Source organism: Lepidochelys kempii, chromosome 2, assembly GCF_965140285.1.
Source record: "Lepidochelys kempii isolate rLepKem1 chromosome 2, rLepKem1.hap1, whole genome shotgun sequence".
Taxonomy (NCBI): Eukaryota; Metazoa; Chordata; order Testudines; family Cheloniidae; genus Lepidochelys; species Lepidochelys kempii.
This window is the reverse complement of record NC_136381.1, coordinates 241,700,991-241,717,215: the sequence shown is the minus strand read 5'-3', so window position 1 is coordinate 241,717,215 and position 16,225 is coordinate 241,700,991. Positions and strand designations below refer to the sequence as shown.

The 16,225-nt window shown below is 45.6% G+C and overlaps 1 protein-coding gene and 1 long non-coding RNA gene across 3 annotated transcripts in view; one reads left to right on the top strand and one right to left on the bottom strand.

Moving 5' to 3' along the window:
- Positions 1-367: 367 nt before the first annotated feature.
- LOC140907747 (uncharacterized) lies at positions 368-6,930 on the bottom strand. The gene is made up of 3 exons (XR_012157605.2): positions 6,560-6,930; positions 5,999-6,058; positions 368-3,598 (listed from the first exon to the last, which is right to left on the bottom strand). It is a non-coding gene; the product is annotated as an uncharacterized LOC140907747 (long non-coding RNA).
- Positions 6,369-16,225, top strand: part of ITGB1 (integrin subunit beta 1) — a 78,563-nt gene continuing 68,706 nt past the window's right edge. The window contains exon 1 of one of the 2 annotated variants that reach the window (XM_073334422.2): positions 6,369-6,617. Coding sequence is in view for 1 of the 2 variants with exons in the window: in XM_073334421.2 (XP_073190522.1) it covers positions 6,609-6,617 (9 nt within the window). In the remaining variant the exon portion in view is untranslated. The remainder of the gene's footprint in view (positions 6,618-16,225) is intronic. The other variant, XM_073334421.2, reaches the window with a different exon arrangement.

The window sequence follows — 16,225 nt, the reverse complement described above, 5'->3', positions numbered from 1 at the left end:
ACACAAAGAGTGTGTCTCCGCAGCAAAGGAAAAACCATGGCAGGGCTGTTCCATTGCTGTGTAAACTTCCTGGCTCAGGCTAGAGCCTGGGCTTTAGGACCCTGTGACATGGAGGGTCCCAGAGCACCCAGAAGTCTACACAGCCATGAAGCAGCCTTGTAGCCCGAGCCCTGTGAGCCAAGTCGGCTGGCAAGGGCCAGCTGAGGGTTTGTCTTTGCTGTGTAGACTTACCCAAAGAGATTAGATCAGAGGTTTTCAAACTGTGGTCCACAGAGTATTGATGATCCATGGGGTACTTGCTGGCGGTCCACAGTGCTGGCTCCTCCTTTTTATTGCCAGATGTTAAACTGCATTTAAGAATAGCTTTAAAGAATTGAACACTTTCCTAAAATTACTCTTCATGTAAGCAATTACTGTAATTGCCACATGAGTGTTATATAGTGACACACAGGAAGAAATGGTCTGCTCAGTCATCAGTGGGAAAATGGGTGGTCCATGAAACACTCTCTGTATTAAAATGTAGTCCATGAATGAAAAATTTTCAGAACCCCTGGGTTAGGTTCTAATCAGTGGCTAGGTCAGTCGTTAGCTGGAGTAATCTATTTCTAATGGCTAACTAAACTAGATGTGCCTACTAAGCAATGCCATATTCAAAAGATGCCATAAATATTTTAAAGAGAGTATCTAAGATGCTAACCTACACTCAGATCTGTTCTTGTTCTCACCATTATCATCTGTTCACAGGATCTCTGAATTTCTACCTTAATTTGGTTATTGGCTAAAAGGGGGCTCTATGGCATCTAATCCATAAAAATTAAATATTATTAAATGAACAGATTATAAATATATACTGGAACACGTACTGCTTTGCCAATATTTCCAGTTGACCTGGTACGTTCTACAGATTGAGAATATATTCCTTAAACTGTTTATGCACACTTAATATATATTACAAAGAACTGACACAAAATGCAAGGCATCATTACCAATTCCTCCAATTAAAAATACCAATGAAAAGAGGGGGCAGGAGAACTATTTTAATTGAATTCAATAGTACTTTATTGGACCCATTACAATTCTTGTGAAATTTTGGTTAGAAGCTGGGAATGGGTACCAGGGGTTGGATCACTTGACGATTACCTGTTCTGCTCATTCCCTCTGAAGCACCTGGCATTGGCCACTGTCAGAAGACAGCTAAATGGACCTTTGGTCTGACCTAGTATGGCCATTCTTATGTTCTTATGCGTATAATGCTATAAGTAAATTTTGATCATGCTGTTTACCTTATAACATGGTATCAAATTGTTTATTTTAAATAACCCTTTATTAAGATTTCTAACAACAAATATTTACAACAGCAAAATTCCTATAAAAACATATTAGCCTGACTAAAAATTAGTAGTCCAATGAAAGGCATCAGTTCTAACACACACACATACCCTAGTCTATTCAGTTCTCAGCCTCTTCTCCCCAACCCAACCCATTTCTAGCTACCCTGCTCACAATTCACCATTGGCATGCAGTCCAGTGGGTTTTCTTGCCTTCCTCACAGCCTCCTGGAAGCACAGGTGGGTTAGAAATACTAGGAATTGAGGTTCATATAATGCTGTTACAGTTACTGACTCATCAGTGCAGGTAAAGGCTAAAAAGGCCAGCTCCCAGAGGTAAATGAGACTCCTGCACAGGTGGACCTTGTGCTTATGTGGGAGGAGAAGCTTGAAGTTTTTGTAGAGTGAAGTTTCCCCCACTCAGCCTTCTGGCCTCTGCCAGGGGAAAAGTTGCACAACTGAACAGAGTCTGTAGTTTCATACATGGCCAAAGCCCTGTAACCTGCACTGGAACTAATTAAATGCCTGGTACATGACAGCTGGGAATGGACAATGTAGTGCCAGTCCCCAAAGTATATTTAATAAAGTTGCAGCCTGCTGCTTAAATCTATCCCATGTCAATCATTCACCTACTTGTACTAGTGAAAAGTAGAGCTGTGCAGAACCTGGACAGTTAATTTACAAATCCCCCACAAAACTCTGTCTTCCACATTTTGTGGACAGGACATGCTCAAAATTACTTCAACCTTCTCAGGGTCTATTTTTAAACCCTCTACCATTAGAAGGTGTCCAATATACAGCAAAGCTGATAGGTGCAGTGTCTTTTTTCTTACTCAGTTTTAGACTCACTTGGTATGCTGTGTTGAGCAGCATAATCAGGCTATGATTGAGATCAGCATTAGCCTCTTTGAGGGAGTCTACACAACCAAACTAAGGCTACATCTTCATTACCCGCCGGATCAGCGGATAGTGATCGATTGATCCCCGAATCGACGCCTGTACTCCACCTCGGCAGGAGGAGTAAGCGGAGTTGATGGGGCAGCCGCCACAGTTGACTCGCTGCCGTGAGGACAGCCAGGTAAGTTGAACTAAGATACTTTGACTTCAGCTACGCGAATCTTAGTTCGAAACCATGCCTCCCCCGCCCCCCCCCGTGCAGCCCGGGCCAAAGGGTATATCTACACAGCTGACATTAAAGCGCTGCCGTGGCTGTGTAGTAGAGAGCTCTCCCAGTGCTGCAATAAAACCACCTCCGTAAGGGGAATAGCTCCCAGCACTGTAGCACTATCTACACTGCCACTTTACAGTACTGAAATTTGCGTTGCTCCCGGGGGGGGTGTGTTTTTTCACACCCCCGAGCGAAGAAAATTGCAGTGCTGAAAGTGGCAGTGTAGACAAGGCCTTAGACTAAGGGCTAGTCTACACTACTGCGCTACTTCAGCTCAGCTGCACCGATGCAGCTGGACCACTGTAGTGTGTATGGTGAAGATGCTGTAGGCCAACAGGAGAGCACTCTTCCGTCAGCATAATTACTCCACCTCAACTAGAGGTGGAAGCTATGTCAATAGGAGAGCGTCTCCCGCCAGCATACATAGAATCATAGAATATCAGGGTTGGAAGGGACCTCAGGAGGTCATCTAGTCCAACCCCCTGCTCAAAGCAGGACCAATCCCCAATTAAATCATCCCAGCCAGGGCTTTGTCAAGCCTGACCTTAAAAACTTCTAAGGAAGGAGATTCTACCACCTCCCTAGGTAACGCATTCCAGTGTTTCACCACCCTCCTAGTGAAAAAGTTTTTCCTAATATCCAACCTTGCTCAGGGGATGGCTTTTTCACACCCGTGAGCAACATAACTTACATTGACTTAAGCGGTAGTGTAAACAAGCACTAAAATGTTATCTGCAATTGCCTCAACCTTCTCAAACCTCTCAACCAAATTCCTATTTGGCATTTCTTTCACAGCTACCTATATCTGCTAGGAGTCCAGAAGGTAGCCAATTAAGAGCTTTCTGCATCAAGTTTTAGCTGCAAGGAGCCATCTATAACACCTAAACCAGAAAAGACCTTTGCCTTTTATTAAGTTATTGCAGGATCTGTTCAATTGTTGGTGAAGGATAACAACATTATAGAGCTTTATTGAGATGTAAGGAATCAATACATATCTGGAGTTTGCCTGCTTGGTTTTTTTAAGCTATGTTGCTGATTCAGTCTGTCAGTTCCTTCAGAATCCCATCTTAGTCCTCATCCTCAAAAGAAACCTGCACAACACCTTGAAATGACAAACCCAGGAACTTACATTCATAACTTTGCTAGATACTAAAAATCGTGCACGGAATACAGACACTGGATTTATGGCTTATTGCAACAAGCTATATTCCACTTAAACCCCTCCCCCCCAGCTTTTTTTCCTTCCCCCTCCTCCCATGAATGGAGAGGTGTTAATGGGACACTTCTCCAGGAATGGTCCCTTGAAATGTGTAGTAACTACTTATGCTAAACAATCTGTTCCACCTTGCATTTAGCTTGGCACTCTGAGGGCTAGTCTACACTGGCAATGCTAAAGCGCTGTAAAAACCCACCTCCATGAGGGGCGTAGCTCCCAGCACTGGTGCACTGTCTACACTTGTGCTTTACAGTGCTGAAACTTGCTGCGCTCAGGGGGTGGTTTTTCACACCCCTGTGTGAAATTGCCAGTGTAGATAAGCTGCAAGTCTGAGTACATTTCTCAGACCTGAAGAAAGAGCTATATATAATCTTGAAAGCTTGTCTCTCACCAACAGCTGATGATGATCCAGTAAAAGATATTAACTCATCACCTTGTCTCTTCAAAATAAAGTTCACTTTTGGAAAATCTTTAAGGCAATCTTTATAAATCATAATGGATCAGTCTAAGGTAAGGGCACAAATACATTTTCTTTTTCACCTTTGCTGTTCACCTTTAAAGCAGGATTATTGGGCCTAGAAATGGTGATGAGTCAGAAACCAGCAGCATCCAATTTATCAGCTGCTGCTTCAGGAACTTGGGAAAATGTGTCCCAGGATTTGGGGTACTTCCCGTGTCATATTGCCTAAAGAGGGGAGACTCACCAAATATATAATCAGTGACTTTAAATTAGAGGTGGAAAATGGAAGACACAAAGCACAGTCCAAATTCTGACTAGTGACTGAAATTAACATTACAAGGGAGAGCCTGAGATAAACATTTTCTACTGAAATTATAAGGAAGTGGAGAAAGACGGTTCCTCAAATTATCTGATATACTAAGATGCAATGTAGAAAAATTGCCCAACTTTAGGAGAAAGGAAAGAAACTTCAGAGAGAAGTGTCTTGCCAAACACAGTTTTACAGCTTTGGGAGAGAGTTGAGAGAGTACAGAGAGAGCACCTGCACTGGATCAGGGATAAACAATGATGACAAATAGCTGGAGGATAAAAACTCCAAAGACAATGTGAAGCCTAGGCAGATTGTACTAACAGCAATAATGCCAACTGCAGGTATTCAAAAAATCATGTGTCAGGCCTTAAAAATCATGAGATTAATACATTTTGTGTTCTTTGCATTTATTTTCTAGGTTTTGAGCCTTTGGTGTGCAGCCAGGTCACATTTTCAAACTTCTCTCATAGGGTTGCAAACTTTCTAATTGCAGAAAACCAAACACCCTTTCCCTGCCCCCTGCTCACTCCATCCCCCCTCCTTCCATTGCTCACTCTCCCCCACCCTTGCTCATTTTCACCACAAGGCCCAAGCAGGCATAGGTACCGACTTCATGGGTGCTCCAGGGCTGGAGCACCCATGGGGAAAAAATGGTGTGTGCTGAGCATCCACTAGCAGCTCCCCATTAGCTCCCTGCCACCTCCTAGTGCCTCCCACCTGCTGGCAGGCCCAACGGATCAGCACCTCCCACCGCAATCAGCTGTTTCGCAGGGTGCAGGAGGCTGGGGGGAGGAGCAAGGACGCAATGTGCTCAGAGGAGAGGGCAGAACTGGGTGGGAAGAGGCAGGGCAGAGGTGAGGCCTTGGGGGAAGCGGCAGAGTGTGGGGCAGAGCTGAGGGTTGAGCACTCCCCGGCACTTTGGAAAGTTGGCACCTGGGCAGGGGAGATGGAATGTGTGATTCAAATACCCTTCACCTCACCAGGGAGAGATTTGAAACACTATTGTAAAATGTCTACACAGTAATATTACAGCCCCAGTCTGCTAAGCCAGGGCAGCAGGGCATTTAATTGCAGTGTAGACATACCCTAGAGAGCTCAGAGGGGCTGAAGTGGAGGCTCCTAGGTAGGGACTATGGGGGAAGAGAGCTGTAAATTCGGAGCACCTCCATCTGACCCCTCCTCCCCAAGCAGCCTACCGCTGCTTGTGGAGAGCAGAGCCACTGAGTTGAGGTGGCTGCTAGCTAGGAAGAGCGGGAGGGGTGCTTGGGGAAGGGGAGTATTGGAGGGGGTTAGGGATGTGGGAGGGGGTAGGGGCTCTGGGGTGGGGCCAGAAATGAGCAGTTCAGAGTGTGGGAGGGGGAGCCTGCCTTAGCTCTGCTGTGGCCAACTGGACTTTTAGTGGCCTTGTCAGCTGTGGCCAACCAGAGCTGCCAAGGCCCCTTTTCGACCGGCTGTTCCAGTCAAAAACCGGACACCTGGCAACCCTACTCCACAGCCCAGAAGGCTAGACACTTACTTTTTCTTTTAGCTGAAAGCTGAGAGTCTCATACAATCACTTGAAACCAGGTGGAGGGGCCTATAAATAAATAAATAAACAAATAAAACCCCACCACCAAAGATCGTCAGGCTTGTAATTAAAAGCAACACACACACTGCGGCAGCTTTGAGGGGGAGCAAGAGTCTCTTACACTTGGGCAGCGCCCATGTAACTTGCCCTGGCGATACAATGTTATGGGGCGGGGACGTCCCCTACACTGGGGATTGGGGGTGCCCCTAGGGGTAGGTGAGTCAGTCGGGCCGGGGCCCTAGTCCCAGTTTCCGGGCCCCCGAGGAACCCCCGCCAAGCTGCTCCCCCGCCCAGGGGCCGGGCCTGACGGCCGCGGGAAGGAATGCGCTTCCGGAGGCGAAGGAGGAGCGGCCGCTGGGCCCGGACCCAATTCCCACCCCCTGCGGCCCGCACACGGGGCTCCCAGCGAGCGAGCGAGCGGCGCCGGGCACAGAGACACCCAGGGAACAGCGCCAGGGGCTCCCGCTGCGCCGCGCCCAGAGTCGCTCCGGGGCCCCCGCGGGGACAGACCTGAGCCAGCCGGGCCCCGAGCGCGCCTCTGCCGCCGCCTTCTCCCGCCATGGCCAAGGTACGGGGCTGGGGGGCCGCGCTCGCTGCCGCTGCGGGTTTCCGCCCCTTCGGTCCGCGGCCCAACCCGGGCCCGTTGCGCGGGCAGCCCGCGCGGCAAGGACGGCGTGACCCGCTGCCCGGGACGGGGCTGGCCACCCCCGTGCCCAGCGGGACGGGGCAGGGCACCGGCCGCCGCTTCCCCGAGGGCTGGAGTGTGGGGCGCTGCCCGGCGGTGCTGGGTCTGACCCCCCCGGGGGGGCCGCGGGCGGCGTGCAGGACAGGGAGCCAGCCGCGGCCGCCTCAGGGCAGTGCCAGCGCTGGCTCCCCGGCCCCCTGCCGGGCGGGGCTGCCCCCCACGGGCCCCGGTCAGTGTCAGCGTGGCCAGGGCTCCCGGCCCTAAAGCCAGACCGTGAAATGCCCGGGCCCTTTGTCCGCCTGCCGCCCAGCCCTTCAACGCCTTGGGGCTCGGCCCAAGGGCCTGGCCGTGCAGAGCGGCCGCCAAATACCCCGTGGCACTTTCCATAAGGGTAGCGGCTTTATCCGCGTGCCGCCCTAAAGGATGGGAGCGCCCCTCATCTCCTCGGCTCCCTGCTTTGTGGAGGGTGCTGTACGCACCCCAAAGGTGCTGCTTTTCTGTGGCATTTGTGAAATGGGGTGGGAGTCTAGAGGCTGACCGGAGGCGCTTTGTGAATGTGCAGTATGAATCCTTGTTCAGCCCGGCACGACTAGCGAACTTCTTAACTCACTCGGGTACTAGCAACCGTGTTCGTAAGGTGCATTAGAGAAACCAGTAAAAAGGCAAGGCCCTTACCCCCGCCCCGAAAAGGTTTTAGACAGGAAGGCGACGGACAACAGGGAGGGAGGGAGGAAGGAAGGACAGAGCTACAGTAATAATATCATATGTGACTCAGTTTAAGAGTTTGCAGATCTATGAGGTTCCCTATTGCTTTTTAAAAAATTGTAACATGATTTCCTTGCATGTATTGAATAGATCAGTGAAAGCAAACTTGTTTAACATTTAAATCTGATTTAATACATTGTGACTTATTGTGATAGATATTGTGACTTTGCATGGTGATGTGACCTTCTGACTGCTTGATAGTTACGGATTTGTTGTTGTTTCTCTCATAAGTGATTGTTTTTCAGGGTTTTATAACTGCCATATAAACTTGTTGCAGTCTGAAAGAGAACAGGGAATGAATGCTAGGTCTCAGCATGTAATCTGTTGAATTCCTTGTTTTTTGGAAAAATACTCTAGCTGCAGCAGTATGAAAGCAATGTAGTCTTGAAAGTATTAATTCTTTCCTCAGTATAGCCTGGGACAAATAAGGGGGAGGGGAAACTTTTCCTCAGTCACTGTAGAGCTACTATATATTATGTCAAATTTTTGACTAATTCGGTGGGAAATGTCTAACAAAAAATCCACCCAGTGGTCATTAAACATTTTTTTAAAATAAAATCTGAATGGTTCGTTTCATCTACCGTATCTGCCCTTAGTATGCCAGGAAGGCCCTGCTCATGCCAGTGCTTAAGTGCATGAGTAATTCATTATGTGAGCTGGACTAGTTGCAGTGGGGGAGGTTTAGGTTGGATATTAGGAAAAACTTTTTCACTAGGAGGGTGGTGAAGCACTGGAACGGGTTACCTAGGGAGGTGGTGGAATCTCCTTCCTTAGAGGTTTTTAAGGCCTAGCTTGACAAAGCCCTGGCTGGGATGATTTAGTTAGGATTGGTCCCACTTTGAGCAGCGGGTTGGAGTAGATGACCTCCTGAGGTCCCTTCCAACCCTGATATTCTGACTGCTCATGTGTTTAAAATTAAGCAACAGCTTACGTATTGGTGTGATTAGGGCTTTACTGGAATACAAATAGGTCCAGGCCATCTCTGGTGTTGATGCATTAGAAATTCAAAAGGAAATGCTATCACATGGGAGAGGAAATTATTCTGTGTTTAAAAAAAAACAGAGAAAACTTGAGAGGGATTGAGGTTTTGGATTTTGTAATTTTCCTTAAGTACTTTGACTAATGCCACTACCAAGTAAATTCAGAAATATCTAAATTTAAATAAGCTTTTGAAACTCGTGAAGACGTGGTAGCAAAGACACAGTCTATACATCCGCCCTACTCATGACAAAACTGATGATTCACTCTCCTGTCACACACAAAAATTACTTACCTCAGGCAAATGGTTAAGTAGCATTGTGCAAGACTGCCTAAAGCCATAAGTAAAGCCTGTGAAAACAGTGAGCAACTAGCAATAGATAGCCAAGACCAGGTGAGTTAAGGATGACACATTGTTAACTTTTTGCTATGTCTACACTTGCAGAGTTTGTGCGCTGTCAGTTTCACTGGTGATAGTGAACCAGTGAAAGAAAAGCACTGGTTTGTGTACTCACTTCCCCGGGTGTCAGAGTGTGTTTCCTTTGCAGCACTTCCATTGCAGCCGATGAGAGCAGTGCACTGAGGGTAGCTATCCCACAGTGCAGCTCTCAACATTTTGATGATAGGTCTTGTGGGTGTGGGGGCGGGGTCCCTGCACAGCCTCCTCTCCCTAAACGCTGATCAGCTCCAGTAGCTCAGCATTGCTCTAAGCAGGGGATCCTTTGCTCTGTGGAGCAGGCATTGTCACCTGGCCAGATAAGTGAGCATTTGCTGAGAAAACAGGAAGGGGAGTTTCAAAGTTCCTGGGGCTTTACTGGGGAAGGGCTGGATGTCTGTTTACCTGGCAGCAGAGCAGCAGAGCTGCTGGCCAGAGTGATCACCTAGGTACTGTAGGATATCCTGTGGAGGCTAAAAGCTCTGTAAACAGGAAGAACGTGTCTTCACTCGCACATCACTGCAACAGCATCACCCGTAAGAGCTGTATGCAAAAAGTCATTGATGCTCCCACAGTTTTTGCACAAAAAAGGGACTTTTTCCCCTTTAAATGGCAAGTGTAAACGTGCCCATAGTCCTTTGAAATGTTTGCAATTCAATATATTGAGAAGTGCAAGATTGACAACCATGGAGACTGGAATCCTGTCTTAATAAAAGCTAGAGCTAGAAAACATCTTTAAGGTTTGTCAACACTTCAGTACTGGAGCTCTGGTCTAGTGGATTGAGCATTTGAGTGGTAGTTAGAATTATAGAATCGTAGGACTGGAAGGGATCTTGAGTAGTCAACTAATCCAGTCCCTTGCACTCACTGCAGGACTAAGTATTATTTAGAGCTAGACCACCCCTGACAGGTGTTTGTGTAACCTGCTCTTAAAAATCTGAGATTCCACAACGTCCCTAAGCAATTCATTTCAGTGCTTACCCATTCTGATGGGAAGTTTTTCCTAATGTCCAACCTAAACCGCCCTTGCCACAATTAAAGCCCACTGCTTCTTATCCTATCCTCAGAGGTTAAGGAGAACAGTTATTCTCCCTCCTCCTTGTAACAACCTTTTATGTACTTGAAAACTGTTATCATGTCCCCCTCAGTCTTCTCTTCTCCAGACTAAACAAACCCAGTTTTTTCAATCTTCCCCCATGGGTCATATTTTCTAGGCCTCTAATCATATTCTTTGCTCTTCTCTGGCCTTTCTCCAATTTGTCCACATCTTTTCTGAAATGTAGCACCCAGAACTGTACGCAATACTCCAGATGAGTAACTCTTCCTGACTGTAATGATTCTGGGCAAGCTGCTCTGCTTCTGCATCATTAACCTAATGTAAAAATGTTAATTTGTATTCACCTTTGTAAAAGGCTTTGAGATCCAGTTGAAAAGGGCTGCGAGTTATTTTCTGAAATATGTATGCATCTTCAGGTATCCCAGTGAATGATTGTTCCCTGAGGTTTTTGTTCAGTCTAGTTTTAAATGCCCCACTTTATTGAGCTTCAATCACTTCACTTGGGAAATGATCCCGCAGCTGAATACACCTCAATGTCTGGAAGCTTTTCCCGGTGTTCAGAATAAGTCTTCTTATTCACAGTTTCATCACTTTTCTCTTAGTTTTACTCCTCTTTACTACACTAAATAATTCCTGTATTACCTTTAGTATGATCACTCTTCAGATATTTGTAAACAGTCGTTATGTCACCCTTCCTTCTATGTCCTGGCTGAGTAAAAGCTATGTGGTACATACTTAGTTCTTAAATCTTTCCTAATAATTCAGTCTTCCTAGCAGCATGATCAGACTTATTGCTCTTCTCAACTCTGTAGCTGTCAATATCTTTTTGATAACATGATATCTAGAACTGACATTTTCAGGTGCAGTTGCACCAGAAACCCCATTAAGTGAGCTATTAAATGTTTGCTCTGTGAGAGTTTGGTTTGTATAAGAAGTCCAAAACATTGCAAAACTGGTACATAAACAGGAACAGTTCCTCACGTTTGATAGATGGGTCTCTATCCTATTTATCATTACTCATGTGATAGGTTAGCCAGCTTTCAATTTACACAGACATTCTTATCCACATGGCAGGAGGAGAAAATTACGCTTGAACCAGTCTGGCAGAAAGTGGAAAGTCTACAGGAGTGTAGTCTGGTCTTGGCACTGATAGTTTCTTGCACTAGACCCTTCAAATGAAAGGAACTGAGGGACCATTAGAGAGATGGGTTATTTATATCCTTTTCCTATAGAATATTGCACAACTACTTAGCTAGCTGTGACGGGTTCGGTCACAGAGACCCCCTTGGGACTGTCACCTGATGTGCTGAAATTACCTGTGAGCCCATTTTCCCTGCCATCTTGGGACTTCCAGAACCCTGTCTTGTTGAGCCAGACACACTAATCTACTGCAACACAGACCCAGGGTCTGGTCCATGTCCCCAAAGCTGTAGACTTAGGTGACCTGCTGAGCTATTTTCAGTTATCTCCAGCACCCAGACACCCAGTTCTTAATGAGATTCAAACCCCAAATAAATACATTTTACTCTGTATAGAGCTTATGCAGGGTAAACTCATAAATTGTCCGCCCTCTATAACACTGATAGAGAGTGATACACAGCTGTTTGCTCCCCCAGGTATTAATCACTTACTCTGGGTTTATTAATCAACGAAAGTGGTTTTATTAAGTATAAAAAGTAGTTTCAAGTAATAACAGCCAGAACCAAGTAAGTCACAAAGCAAAACAAAACACGCAAGTCTAAGCCTAATACATTAAGAAACTGATTACAGGTAATATCTTGCCCTCAAAGATGTTCCAATAAGTTTTTTTTGCAGACTAGACTTCTTCGTAGTCTGGGCCTAATCCTTTCCCCGGGTACACTCTTTGTTAGATCCAGCAGACATCTCAGGTGGTAAGCAGGGGTTTTCTCATGACTGGCAGCCCCCTTTGTCCTGCTCCACTCCCTTGTATAGCTTTGGCACAAGGCAGGAATCTTTTGTCTGTGCTTGTCCCCACCCCCGCCTCATCAATGGAAAAGTACAAGGATTAAGATGGATTCCAACATCATGTGACATGGTCACATGTCACTTTAAGACCCCTAGTCTCCATTCTTCCTGAGTTGGCCCACAGGTACACAGGAAGGTGTGCAGGTCAATAAACCATTTACAACCAGTTGTCCTAGTCAATGGGAGCCATCAAGATTCCAAACCACCATTAATGGCCCACACTTTGCATAATTACAATAGGACTTCATAGTTATGCTTCATATTTCTAGCTTAAGATACAAGAATGTTACATGCATACAACTAGAAGGAATATATTCAGTAGCTTATAACCTTTGTTATGATACCTTACAAGAGGCATTTTATATTCCAGTTACATCATATTCACACTCATAAGCATATTTCCATAAAACATATGGAGCGCAATGTCACACTATCCTCTTCTTAAAAATAAAAAAATCCATAACCACTTTGCTTTGCCCGAGACTCCTGTACCTGGGTTTGGAGGAGCCAGTGTTATGGAGAAAGTGAAAATGCTTAACTTCTACAAAAAGATGTGAGGTACCATGCTGAAAACTCATAAATTTGGAACTTTCACAGTGACTCAGAGCTGGGGGAGAGTTTACTCCTTTTTACAGAAACCTCCTAAATATTTATGGTTGTCAGTTACTTACAACTTTTCCCTAGTCTCCCTGCCTGCTGTGAAGAGGAATAGGGTATATTTGTTTCGATATGAGTAGTTTCATTCTCTTGACTGGATGATGCTTGTTTTCTGAGCAGCAGTGAGATATAGTAATCTTCTGATGGGGTTCTGACTAGAAGAAGTGAAATTGACCAACATCTTAATTTTGTTCTGCTGGTGTCAGGGAAAACTGACAGAAGTGCAAGCACAGAACTGAAAACCCAAGAAAGTGACAACATGTAGAAATTGATGTCCTAGTCATCTCATTCCCTCTTAAAAGAGAGCCTCCTGCTTGCCACTGATCAGCAAGTGGAGTTTCAAGCACGGTCAACAACGTTTTCTTTCTAAGTTTTAGTTCTTAATCTGTTGTGATACCTGCCATGGTTAACTTGTAGCCTTGCTTTTTCTTTTTAAAAGTGTACCACCTTTTGTAAACTAAACCATAATCCTTATGCAGTACCAGCACTTTCCAAAATAGTAGGAGGAGACCAGGAGGCTACTTTGAGTACATGTCTTCCTTCTGGTTCACGTTTGGTGCATGGTGCTTTGTGGTTCACTTAGTTTGATTTTAAAATAAGTAGTTGTGACTTCTTCTCTAGAGAGAGCTTACTAATTTCCTGCACAGAGCATTGAGGAAGTGGAGTTAGGGGCAACATCTGGGTAGCAGCTTGAGTTAACTCTTCCATGAAGACTTAAAAATATGGTATTTAGTATTGTGAGATAAAGAGCACTCTCCCAAAGGATCAAAAGGTGGTGTATCTGCATACTTTGACAGCACTAAACTGAGATTCCACATAAGGACAGGTTCTCTTAACTGGTGCATTGACCAGACCTTTGAAGAATCTCATGATGGTGGGATGGCTGAAGTAAGTGCCCAATGGACAGTGGTATGATAAGTTGTAACACAAGTATTCTTTCATTGATGAAAGGGTGAGGCTAAGAAAGAGACCACTGGGATGATAATTAGTCTGTACCAGATTCAATTAGGGTAAAGCAATAGGTAGAGACATTATCTGATGCCCAAAGAATAGAGAAGACTTTTTTGCATGTTTTGCTGTTCTTTTTTTTTCAACCTACAACAAGTTACTCATAATTTTTAGCCTATCTTTTGGCTAGGTCAGTCATCTTTTCTGAAGTCCTTACTATATGAACATAGTCCCATTAAAATTTTGAACAAAAGAGGGATTGAACAATATTTGCAAAGTTTGGTTTTATACAAGTTTGATTTGGTGTTAACTGAGGTACTTTATTCCTGCAGTTGGTTCAAGGTTGTCCTGGTCCTGAGATAAATATTGTATGATGCATGTTAGATCAACTCCATTAGTCATGGTAGACAAGTAGTGTGTAAGCTGCATGCATGAGGGGGAAATTTAGTCTTGGTTCATTAAAGGTATGCTAAATATCTATCCATGTCTTGATTATTGTGTAAGGAGGCAATTTATGTGCATATGCAAAATGTCAGCAAATGCAGAACATCTTAAGCACAGCATTTTTAAATACTTGCCCTTTCATTTTACCAAACAGTCCTGGAGCTAGTGTCTAATCATTTTAAAAATAGCCTCCACGTGATCCAGAATACACTGCAGTAACTCCTTGCTTAATGTTGTAGTTATGTTCCTGAAAAATGCTACTTTAAGCAAAACGATGTTAAGCAAATCCAATTTCCCCATAAGAACTAATGTAAATAAGGGAAGTTAAGTTCCAGGGAATTTTTTTTTGCTAGACAAAAGACTGTTTTTTATGTGTGTGTGTATATATATATATATATACACACACACACAGAGTATAAGTTTTAACCGACGATTTAATACTGTACACAGCAATGATGATTGTGAAGCTTGGTTGAGGTGGTGGAGTCAGAAGGTGGAAGAGGGTGGGATATTTCCCAGGGAATGCCTTACTGCTAAATGATGAACTAGCACTCGGCTGAGCCCTCAAGGGTTAAGACATTGTTGTTAATGTAGCCTCACACTCTACAAGACCGCACGAATGGAGGAAGGGAAGACAGCATGGCAGAGAGAGACAGAGACACACCGTGTGTGTGTGAGAGAGAGACACACATTGCCCCTTTAAGTATGCTGACCCTACTGTAAGTACACTCTCTTTTTAAGTAGATCAGCAAGTTGAGACAGCAGCTGCTGCCAGCAAGCTACCTCCCTCCTGAGCCCTGTCATATGGTGTTCCCCCTCCCATCGTCCCATCCCCCACCCAGCTCTGTGGAGATGGGGCAAAGGAGCGGGGGGCAGGAGCCTGGGTGAGGGGGACACCCTGACATTAGCACCTCTCTTCCCCCCTTCCCTCCCCGCACAGCAACCAGGAGGCTCCCAGGGGCAGCTCCAAGGCAGAGGGCAGGAGCAGCACATAGCAGTGGGAGGAGGGATAGCTGAACTGCCCGGCAATTGGTAACCTGTTGGGCGGCTGCCACACAGGGAACTTAGGGGAGCAGGGAGCTGACGGGGGGCTGCTGGTCCACCCTGGTTCCAAGCCCCCACCAGCTATCTGCAACGGGCTGCTCTTTCTGAAAGCAGTGGACAAAGCAGGTGGCTGCCAAACAACGCTATAAGGGAGCATTGCGCAACTTTAAACGAACATGTTCCCTAATCGATCAGCAACGTAACAACATTAACCAGGACGACTTTAAGTGAGTTACTGTAATTGAATATCACAAAGGCAAGTCTACCACTGTGTGGAAAACAAGTAGGGATGTTGGTGTTACTTTTTCTTGGGTGGGGATATCACTCACTGATCAGTGTTTAAAAACACAAACAAACCAAAACAGGACTCAGCCATCTTGGCTTACTTAGTGTCTTGGGCTGTATTGATGCTAGCAATTTTGGTGGAATATTCCCATCCTTGTTCTAGCATTAGTGAGGATTTGAGTAGGTCAACCACTGGCATGTTTATGACCGAGGCTGCTTGGAGCTGGTATAGTTGGAGATAAAATGGCTTACATTAGAACTTACTGTTGCTAGCACTAGGGGCATGCACTGTTAGTGTAACTATTAGAATTGACTTAATTTCCAACGTAAGGAAGGTCTTAATTGTTTGAGTATGCATGTATTTTGGAATTTGCTTCTCAGGGGACATCTGTTACAGCTGTCTGTCTTGAAGCAGCTTTTAATTACAAAGGCTTTTGTGCCCACTTTGTCATTTACTGTCCTGTCTACATAGGGGGTTTCAACTGAGGAACCTCCATCTTATGCATGGTTAAAATTTGGTTGTGGCTAAATCCAGTTCCAACTGTTGGGCTGGCTACCATAGATGGAGCCAACCTGAGTTTTAAAAAATATTCTAGTTCACAAGAGACACCTTAAAACTATGCTCTAACCCAGAAGTCCCCAAACTGTAGAGTGTGCCCCCTGGGGGAGGGCACAGAAGAATGTTCAGGGGGACACAGCTGCAGCCTGGGCCAGCCCCCATGGGAGGTGGGAAGGGAGTGCTACCCAGCTACATTCCTGGCTCCGGCTGCTGTCCCAGTTCCCTGGCTGCCAGCCTTGCACCCGGGACCCCAACCCCTGGGGCCCCAGCTGCCAGTCACCTTACTCTGTCTGTGTACCCTCCTGGAGCTGCGGCTCTGCTCCCAGCCCCGG